The 11,118-nt window shown below is 41.1% G+C and overlaps 1 protein-coding gene across 1 annotated transcript; it reads left to right on the top strand.

Annotated features, from left to right (window-relative positions):
* Positions 1–8,250: 8,250 nt before the first annotated feature.
* LOC121809774 (zinc finger protein CONSTANS-LIKE 14-like) lies at positions 8,251–11,064 on the top strand. Its single transcript, XM_042210574.1, has 4 exons — positions 8,251–9,227; positions 9,532–9,732; positions 10,407–10,633; positions 10,727–11,064. Exons 1-4 carry the CDS (start codon positions 8,466–8,468, stop codon positions 10,827–10,829), a joined length of 1,293 nt encoding a protein of 430 aa, XP_042066508.1. The 5' UTR covers positions 8,251–8,465; the 3' UTR covers positions 10,830–11,064.
* Positions 11,065–11,118: the final 54 nt, after the last annotated feature.

The raw sequence follows: 11,118 nt of genomic DNA, 5'->3' as shown, positions 1-11,118 counted from the left end.
AATTTGAAAAAATATCACAAATCGTCAATATTTATTAAGTTTTTAATTATTTCACTAATAAATTTACATGTACAGAGCAAAAATGGATTGTTATCGACGATTCAAGGTAAAGAGGATAAACAAACGGCTTCTCAAAATTTGGCTGTGAGCCTACAACAGATCCAACAACAGATCACAAAGGAGGTCGAAAAACCTACAAAAATTAGGGCGAAATGTTCTGGTCGAAGATTGAAAATTTTAATTCGCTCCAAATTCGCATAAAATTCAATGGATCTACAGACCTAAAAGGTAAAATGTCCTCACAAACTTACTGTAAACAGCCTTACGGTTTATAGAGATATTGCTTATAAACGCTTTTCTAAATGTATTTGGATGTATTATTCTTGATATAAACTATACAAATTTGAGTATTTAGAATGTGTTTCAAACACAGTTTGGGAATTTTTATTCTATACTAACCAACTTCATTTACTATTACAGAAACAGATAAAAAACATCCTTATGAATAGAAGTCCACCAACAATGAAAGCAATAACCAAGGAAAAAAATTTCAAAACCTAATAAAATAAGTGTCCTTAATTTTTTAAATTAATGCTCGAAAATTAATGATCACATGTACTGCAAAATGTAATCTGTTGCACACTTAAACACCCTTTAAGCTTCGCAAATTTCTTTAATTTCTTCATAGAGGAAAAATATTTGAATCAAACTATCTCAAAAATGGAAAATAGATAGCTAAAATAGATATTTACTGGATATAGTAGATTTTGCTTCTGAATATAGTAATATAATTATCAATCACTTCCATTATTTTCAATCAAGATTTAATTATCAATCACTTCCATTAGTTTCCATTAGTTAATTAATGTTGTAACTTGTTTAGTATTACAGTTTAATCATTCCAGTGAATGAATGCAGCAACATTTTTATGCAGGAATGATCTTAAACAATTTCAAGAAGCATGGAATCCAAAGAACACATATTGCATGGAAAACTGGAATAAGAGGTGAGTATGTACATTTTACATAAAATCAAATGCAGAAAATACTGAAAAACTAATGAATCTACATTCTGAATTTTAAATGCAGGGAGAAAAAGAAAAAAATAACTCCTTTGTAGAGAAGCGCAAAGTCTCAAGAATAACAAAAACGGAAGGAATGGCAGATTGAATGTTGTAACTTGTTTAGTATTACAATTTTATCATTTCAGTGAATGAATGCAACAACATTTTTTTTGCAGGAATCATCTTAAACACTTTCAAGAAGCATGGAAACCAAAGAACACATATTGCATGGAAAACTGGAATAAGAGGTGAGTATATACATTCTACATAAAATCAAATGCATAAAACAGAAAAACTAATGAATCTTTATTCTAAAAAAAAGATAAAAATAACTCCTCTGCAGAGCAGTTTTATTATTTTAGTCAATGAATGCAACAACATTTTTTTTGCATGAATCATCTTAAACAATTTCAAGAAGCAATGAAACCAAAGAACACATATTGCCTGGAAAGCTTGAATAAGAGGTGAGTGTGTACATTTCACATAAAATCAAATGCAGAAAATACAGAAAAACTAATGAATCTCCATTCTGAATTTTAAATGCATGGAGAAAAAGAAAAAATAACTCCTCTACAGAGCAGTGCAAAGTCTCAAAAATAACACAAATGGAAGGAATGACAGATTGAAGGTAAGAATACTAAATTAATGGTGAATAGTGCCGAACGCAACAACAAAATGAAAAATCTGAAACAAAATAAATGAAAAAAAGAGTGAGCATTCACAATAGAAAAGATAAAGATGAAATAGGAGATAGAGATCATGGAGAATATGAATTAGGGAAGAACTAAACTGAAATTTTTTCTGTGGATGATTGCTATCTGATTCTGAGAAGATAAATGAAGTAACTGATTATGGAAGTGGTAGGAGAGGGGTATTTATAGGGCTTCCTTCTTCAGCATGGATAACTGATAAGGCTCGTTTCATGCACCTATTTTATATATAAATTCTGTGTTTTCTACGGTGCTAACATGCATTTATAAGTCCAGGTGCGCGAATTATCTGTCAGGCTGAAGAACGAAGAACAGTTACCAGGGCAGAGAAATAGAAGAGAAAAAGTGAAGAAAAATGAGTGAAATCCTCGAGGGCACAATCGTCAAATCAAGAAGACCGTTGCCTTAGGGATTCGAGCCACGCCTATAAATACCAGGAAGATTGCGTAAAAAGGGAGACACTTAGTTAGAAATTTTCCTTGGTTATTTCGGTTCACTCTCTAAATTCACTTACTTAGCTCACACACTTGGTTCAATGGGAGACCTGGGGTAGTTAGTTGGTGTTTTGTTTTGATCATTTGGAAGGTGTAATACCACTCCGAGAAGGAGTGAAGAAACAATTTATTTTCTGCATGTACTCTTATCTCGCCGATTTCCTTGCCGGAAATTCGGCGATTGTTTGTGACTCATTTACAGTTTATGGTTAATCCAGTTCCGTTTTCAGTTCTCGTTTGATTATGATGTTTACTGCTCTGATTTACTGTGTTGGATGCTTTTTGCAATTGGTTTGTTGATCTGAGTTGAGATCGGCGTTGATCGGAGTTGATCTATTGAATTGAGATTGAAGTGGAGTTGGAATGATGTTGAAAGTTGTGGATCTGGTTTGTTTGGTGATGATTCTGGTAGATCTAGCTTAGATTTCTGTTAATTGTTCGAATCTGAAGTACGTGTGTTTGGATCTGCATGGAAAACTCTGTTGCTGGTTATTTACTTAGTCTAGTAGATTAGATCTGATAGCTGGTAGTTTAATTGAAGTGTTTATCGTTCAATCTGAAGTATGCTTTGTTTTCATGTTCTGTTATGTTTATTTTCGTGCTTGCTTGTTGGAGAAGATGAAGTTGATCAGTAGTTATAGTCGAGACGCTTTAGTTTTTAAATTGCAGCTTTCTGTCAGTAGCCAAATAGAGAAATCTGATCTTGTCGTTTACTTTGCGTGCTGTGTGTCTAACTGTTTTAGGAAACTCTTTTACTTGACCCAGGAATTTGGTGAATACTCTCGAGTTGCTCTTGGATACGAAACATGCATGCATTTATGTTTTACGTACTTTCAGTTCTCCAGATCTGGTAGTTAGAATAGACTAGATTTCAATGCCCAAGCCTAGTAGTTAAAACTCAATCCTCGTGTTGCGTGGCAGCAGCCAACCATCCAAAAGTTCTCTCAATGCATTCTAACGCTTCCATCCTCGTGGATTCGATCCCGACTTCCCTATACTAGCCAATAGTGTAGAGGATTGAGGTTTTGAAGCGGAATTTGCTGTGACAACGACTGCATTCTGAAAGTTCACGATCTCCTAGACCTTGTGCTCTAGCGAATCCTTTTGACCTAAGAATTTGCATTAAATAAAGAGCTCTTAAAACACACATCCGATCACCAAGCATTCTCTTTAATAACAAACAATGCATGTTCCCCATAAAAACATCATCACGAGTGATCTTTCAGATAATAATCAGAAATAAATAATAAAATAAAATCAAAAAATAAAAAGAACACCGAAATATCTAATAGAACTATTCTAACAACTAATAATATCTAATATAACTATTCTAACAATTGGTTAAGTAGAAATCATATATTAAAATATATATGCACAAATATATGAGTTAATAACACTTAAATAGAAATCATATATTAAAATAACAAGTCATAAATTTAGCCCATTAAATATTATAAGTTTCCATTAATATAACATAAATTAATGCCCAATTCATTCTCTAATTTTTTAACCTATTATTGTGTTATTTATATAGAACTTAATAAGTCCTATATCAAATCTAAACCCTAACTAATAACAGCAGCCTCTACTGCTCTTCAGTCTGCAGAGAAATGAGGGAGAAGAAGAAGATAAACAGGTGTGTCTCACTCCTCATGGCGCAATCATCATCCAAAAAACATAAATGTCATAGCAGGCGTGGCCTCCCTAAAGCCTTCATCATCCAAGAAGCATAAATATCATAGCAGGCGTGGCCTCCCTAAAGCCTACTCTACTGCATAACAAAACAACAGATCTGTAGAAATAAATTTATCAAGGTACGAAATACACTATCTATGGTAAATGGATGCAGATTAATCGATTTATTTACTAAGATTTCTATCATATATATCCATATTTTTCAAAACTTAGTTAACATTTTTTTTTTCAAATAGTGAGAATCTGAAAATATAAAAAATAAGAAATTCAATAAAAAACTTCAAATCTATTTTTTTTTCAAATCAGTTTACTAATGAGTATATCATTGCTATAAATAATGACTAATGTATATCCAAAACAAAAAAAAATTGTTCTTTAGATGTTAATGTTATAGATCACTATATTGTCTATTGTCTGCAAATTTTTGTATCTGAATTTAGGGTGTTAACAGCTTGACACTCTTTGAGATTTTTTTCAGGGACAAATTGGAAAGGGAAGTAAAACAGCTTGACACTTTTTGAGATTTTTTTCATGGACAAATTGGAAAGGGAAGTAAATCTTGGATGATAAACAATATTATTTCATAACTTCATTAAGGTAATTAATATTTTACAGTTTCTATTGTCATTTAGAAAACGAATTTCAGACATATTTTTTTATTCATAAAATTAAACGGTTTTAAATATCCATTTAACTTATTCCAATTTTCTTTTTCACAAACAAAAATTATTGGAAACTGAAGAGTGAATCATCAGCCGTTGAAGAATGGAAAAAATAGATTATTGTAATAGAATAATGATATTTTATATCAAGTCTAGAGAAGCCAATAGGAATAGGCTGCAATCCTACAGAGGATTATCGATCCATACAAAACTAATCATATATAAGATTCACATTAAGTAAACTAACTTTTACAATAAGTTAATAAAAATTAATCCAAGATGTTGGCAAAATTTTATGATGTTTCCCGCCCAAATATGGGCCCAGTAACCTTTCTGTAATTTTTCCAAACAAGACTCCCTTTAGGGTATCTACTATAGGGGCGGCGCGCTGGCCGCTCCTTTCCCGCAGCCGCCCCGCCGAGCTATAGTGGAGCGAGAGGCCGCCCCGAGCCGGACGCCATTTCCGGGGCGGAACGCCCATCGGCGAGTTTAGTGCGAGGACGCGCCGGTCCCGAACCTCCGGAGCGATAGGCTCGCCGGCCTATAGTGGGGCGGCGGTCGGTGCGCCAGCCGCCCCCTTGAATTTTTTTTTTTCGACATTTTTTGAGAGAGGAGGGGAGAAGGGAGAAGGGAGAAGGAAGAAGGAATTTTTTTTAATACACGTTTTTTGTTATTATTGATTTAATTGGATATAAAATTTCGGGGCTATTGGAAGTGTCCGCCTATAGTGGCGGAAACCTTTTTTCCGGGCGCGGACAAAAAAACTGGGGTTGTGGACAAATAAGGGGGCGGGGCTATAGGGGACGTTTGTCGTATAGTGGATACTCTTAGGGTGTCCACTATGGGACTGCCGCGCCTATAGCCCCGGCGGGGGCGATCCCGGGGTGACTTATAGTGCATGCGACGTCCGCCCCGGGGCGAACGTGCGAAAGGGGGCGGATAGTCATGCGGCGAAACCATGGCGAGGACGCGCCGGTCGGCCTTTCGCCGCGCCTATAGGCGCGCCTGCGCCCCTCGAATTTTTTATTTTTTTATTTTTAAATTAACTATATAAATACCACTCCTCCACCACCCATTTTTCACCACTCTCCCTTCCTTCACTATCTACACTTTCACTCTCTAAAAATGAACGGTGGAGACGACGAATCACCCGGCTCACAGGAATCGGGCTATGGCGGCAATCCTTCACAGCCGTCGGGATATTGCGGCTATCCTTCTCAGCCGTCTGGATATGGCGGCTATCCGTCTCAGTCCTCGGGATATGGAGGGTCTCCGTCCCAGCCGTGGATTTGGAGTCAATCTCCCCCGCCGCGGGCATCGAGTCCCAACCTTCCTCCATCTCAGTCGTGGAGGTCTTCTCCAACACCCCAACCTTTTCAGCGGAATCTAAGTCGCTCGGCGTTTGGAGATTACAGACTCAACCTCGACGCGCTTAACCAGCTGCGTCCGGAGTCCCATTTCCTATCTAGCTAATCTACTTACACCGAAGCAGATCAAGACGCTCTGGATACCATGATGGGTCTGCTCAGTTCCAGCATCCCGGATACGCCTGCAGCACGGGTGGAAATGCCCGTTCCGACCCGAAGCAGTGCCAGGGGCGGTGGTGATAGGGGCGGCGGCCGCGGTGGCGGTGGCTCAGGCAGCGGCGTCGGCAGTGGCGGTGGCGAGGGCTCCAAACGGGGCAAGCTCTACACCAAAGCGGAGTCCATTGCCGTGGCGAGAGCGTGGGATGCCATCACATCGGACCCCATAGTGGGCACCGATCAGACCGAAGGGAGCTTTTGGAGGCACGTCCTGATGGCATACAACGAGTTCAAACCTGCCGGCGCCCGAGAGCGCGACCCAGAACAGATCCGCAAAAAGTGGTCTAGGATTCTACCGGCTACCAAGTGGTTCGCGAGCATATACCAGAACAACCTTTTACAATGTGGGAGGAGTATCTAGTCCTCGCGGATTGTCCGAAATTCAAGGACATCTGCGCTCAAGAGGTCACTGGAGCTCCTGGGCCGAAGCGTACAAGACACAACCTTGCCGGGGAAAACAGTAGCGGAAGCGGCTCGCACTCGTTCGAGCAGAACGACGAGCAAGTCGAAGAGCCCGCCGCTACACACACTAGGCGAAGACGCCCCCCCGGGACAACAGGCCTCTATCCTCAGCGCCAGAGGGGCTAGAAGTGCCTCCCGCCTATCGTCGGCCGCGTCTGGATCCCGCATCCCGCAGCCCTCCCCATTCCCACAGCCCATGGTTCCTGGTCCCCACGAGGTCTTGATGGAGAACCTAGATGTGCAGTTGATGCAACAGCTGCAGGACGTTTGCAGCAAATACCTAGCCGCTGATGACCCGTATATCAGGAATATATACCAGAAGCTCATCACTCGAATTGAGCGTCGTCTAGGGTTGGCTGATGATGCTCCTGGGGCAACCGCTGCCGGCAGCAGCGAGGGAGGAGGAGGAGAAGAAGAAGACGAGGAAGCCGACTCCGACACCGAGTAGACGGTGGCGGAGTTTTTATTTGTATTTTATTTTAAATATTTGTTGTATAATTTTACCATTTTCAATACAACGAATATTCGGTCTCAATTACCTCGTTTTCTAATTATTTACATTGCGATGATTTTAATTATACTTAATTGAAACTAAAAACATTTTAAAATGAAAATTGATTATAAAATTTGGGGGCTATTGGAAGTGTTCACCATAGTGGCGGAAACAAATTTTTGGGGCTGGGACAATAAAATTGGGGCTGTGGACAAAAAAGGGGCGGAGCTATTGGAGTGTCCGCCTTATAGTGGACACTCTTAGAGCATCCACTATAGGCAAAAGGGGCCGACGCCCCGGAGGGGGCGGTGACGGGGCGGTCTATAGTGGCCGGGACGTCCGGCCCGGGGCGGACAGAAAAATGGGGCCAGGACGGGGCGGAAGAGGCTTCGGCGACTAGGGGGCGAGGACGAGGCGATGGCGGTGGCGGGGGGCGAGGACGGGGCGATGGCCGGGCGATCTATAGTGGGGCGACGGGCGATAGGCGTCCGTCCCCTTTGATTTTTTTATTTTTTTTTTACTTTTTTCGAAAATCACCCCTATAAATACTACTCCTTCATCATCCATTTATTACTCCATTTTCACACACTTTCCCTTCATTCACTATCTACACGAGGCCGCAACCGACCCGTACGTCAAAAATATATACTCCGACCTCATACGTCGGATCCAGCGCCGTCTACGCTTGGCTGATGAGGGTCCTGGGGCAGCGGCGGCAGCGAGGGAGACGTAGAAGGCGACGGAGAATTGGCGGAGGAATCGGACGACGCCACCGATTAGACGGTGGTGGCATTTTTATTTATATATTTTTACGTTCGTTGTATAATTTTACCTTTGCCAATACAACGAATATTCGGTCTCAATTACCTCGTTTTATAATTATTTCAATTCTGGTGATTTAAAAACGAAACCTAAAAATTAAAATGAAAATTGATTATAAAATTTCGGGGCTATTGAAAGTGTCCGCCTATAATGAGGCAGTGGAGGAAAATTGATTAGTATAGATTATAATTATTATATTAATAAGTCCACTGTGCAGAGTGAATAATTAATTATATTAATTATACATATAAATAACTACTCCCTCTTCGTCTTCCTCCTCAACTAGCTGCAAATTCTTCCACCAACACTCTCAATTCCAAAGCAAATCAAAGTGCTTTTGCAAATCCATCGATTTCATCTATGTTCCTTCATTTTGTGTCCTTGTTTCGAGGTTTTGGCATAGATCTATTACTGCAAAGTCCACTCTAATCGATTACTCAAATCTTGCGATTCGTCTTTGTTTTTTTCTCGAGAATTAGCGATGGTTTCGTGCGATTTCTGCGGCGAGCGGCAGGCGGTGGTCTACTGCCGCGCGGACAGCGCGAAGCTCTGCCTCTCGTGCGACCACCACGTGCACTGCGCGAACGCGCTCTCGAAGAAGCATCTCCGCTCCCAGATCTGCGACAACTGCGCCGCGGAGCCGGCGTCGTTCCGCTGCTCCACCGACGGGCTCGTGCTCTGCCAGGACTGCGACTGGGACGCGCACGGCAGCCTCCTCGTGGCCGCGGCGCACGATCGGTGCCCCGTCGACAGCTTCTCGGGAGTTCCGTCGGCGTTTGAGCTGGCGGCGGCCTGGGGGTTGGAGATTGAGGAGAAGAAGCCGGCGGAGTACGAGTGGGGAGGGCTGCTGGATGAGCTCATGGTGCCGAACGCTAGCTCGGTGATTTATTCCGACTGCGGCGGCGAATTGGTGAAGAAGAAGAAGAGGAATCCGAGCTGCGGGAAGCAGAAGCAGGTGATTCTGAAGCAGCTGATTGAGCTTTTAGCGGACGGCGGCGGCGGCGGCGGCGGCGGCGGAGATGGGGAGGATGTAGGACCGGGTACGCCGAGCGGCGGTGCGTGGCGGCAGGAGAGTTTTTGCGGACAGTTTGAAGAGCAACCGCAAACGCTAGAGGAAAAGCAGCAGGAATTGGCGCAGGGCAGAGGGTTTACGTCGTTGCTAATGATGCAGACGCCGGCCAATCAGAAGGAGGAACGCAACATGTTGTGGAACACCACAACCGCATGTGATCATAGCGCGCAGGTATCTTCTAGATCTGCTTTTATCTGCCTTTGTTTATTAGTGACGACTTTGTTGTATGCTTATGCTTCTTTACCATCTCCAATTAAATTGGAATCTGATGAAAAGTTTTCAGATTGTGATGGTATTTGAAGCTGCTAAGTTGCATATTATGCCAATTAGACCTAGTTAGCACCAATGTTGTTCAGAATACTGATTTTCAAAGTGAAAGAACATTGGTGCTAACTATCTTACTGCACATGGATGTATCTAATTATCTACTATTATCTCCGGTGCATTGATAATTTTGCTGTGTTTGCTTCTCCAGATATGGGACTTCAATCTGGGACAATTGAGGGGCCATGAGGAGTCTAGCCCTGTTGAGCTAGAATTTGGTGGGAACAACATGTACACTATGAAAAGTTATGGGGAACTACTGAAAGAATCATCCCTAGCCAAGAGAAGAGGGGTGGACGTCTCTGGAGTGAACTGTTCTATTGCCCAGGAAGATAATATAATCCCCTTTAACGTAAGCATTTTTACTCGATCAATCTTTCATCTATTGTTGATGTCCATTGCTCATAAGCATTTGATGCTAATAAGTAGACAATGCTGCCTGTGCTGTCCATTTATTTTAGTCTAGATTTCTGAATGATCGTGCCTTTTGACAATTAGCATTTCTGAATGATCGTGCCTTTTGACAATTAGCATTTAGACTAGGATATATGGTCTGTTTTTCTAATTCATCCATGAACATTACAATAAGAATAAGTGCTAGCATGTTGTTTATCCTTGTCATTGTAAGGTCATCTGGTTATGTGTTTTATATTTTGACATAAGCAAAGAGTGAAGATAAGAACTATGCAAAATCTGGATGTGACTGCCAAATCCTAGTTTCTTCGAATCGTGGTCTTTGATATGCTTGCTAATGGCCGAAAATTGTTAATGCATGCCATTTTTCCTGTTTTCCTGTGACAAACTGATGCTAAACTATGCATCTTGGTTTGTTATGAAATGACATCAGTATAACAGATACCCAAAAGTATCAATAAACTCTTATTCTGCTCTTTTTTTATTTGCTAACATTGTGATGTGATCTTGGAAAAGTGGTGGAATTAGCAGAAATAAAATCATCTTACATTCCTATATTCTTTCTGCTTAAGTTTTTAAAAATTTAAAGTTCTGTATTGTTGTCTAATGTAGAGTGCCACCGATAACCAGACGCCAAGTCAGGGGCCTGCTACATCAGAGAGCAATAATGTACCTGCATCAAGGCCCGAATCCGGTTCCATGGATATTCAGTTCATGAGTCAGTCTATCGTAATGACAAATGAAAGTGCGGCTGCTATGTCAAAGAGTGACATCGAGCTTCTGGCAAAGAATAGAGGCAATGCTATGCAACGATACAAGGAAAAGAAGAAAACAAGGAGGTATAGCTACTTCCTCTCATTCTTTTTACCACAAAGAAAATATTCAAATCCTAGGAAAATTCCATTCTGATATATTATGACATTCTTGTGCAGATACGACAAGCATATAAGATATGAATCAAGAAAAGCAAGAGCTGATACTAGGAAGCGAGTGAAGGGCCGATTTGTGAAAGCTCAAGAAGCACCAGCTGGATGAGTAGTGTTCATAGTTGACATCTAATTTTGTCTGTATGTATGTACTTAGGTGCTGCTTAAGATTATATGTATAATCACCTAACCATCGTTCCGCCCTTCCAAACAAGTTGTTTGTTTTTTTCGCTGTTTTCATAATTTTATCGTGTCGGATTAGGTTGCGATAATAGAGCTAGTGTCAGTCCCAGTTATGGGCATGAGTATGAATATGAATATGATGATTCTTGATTTGGAGCCAACTTAGTTCCAATTTCATCAGACATGTTGTAGTTTCCAACAATCACCCCATATAT

Source organism: Salvia splendens, chromosome 6 (genome assembly GCF_004379255.2).
Source record: "Salvia splendens isolate huo1 chromosome 6, SspV2, whole genome shotgun sequence".
Taxonomy (NCBI): domain Eukaryota; kingdom Viridiplantae; phylum Streptophyta; class Magnoliopsida; order Lamiales; family Lamiaceae; genus Salvia; species Salvia splendens.
This window is presented reverse-complemented; position numbering and strand designations above follow the sequence as displayed.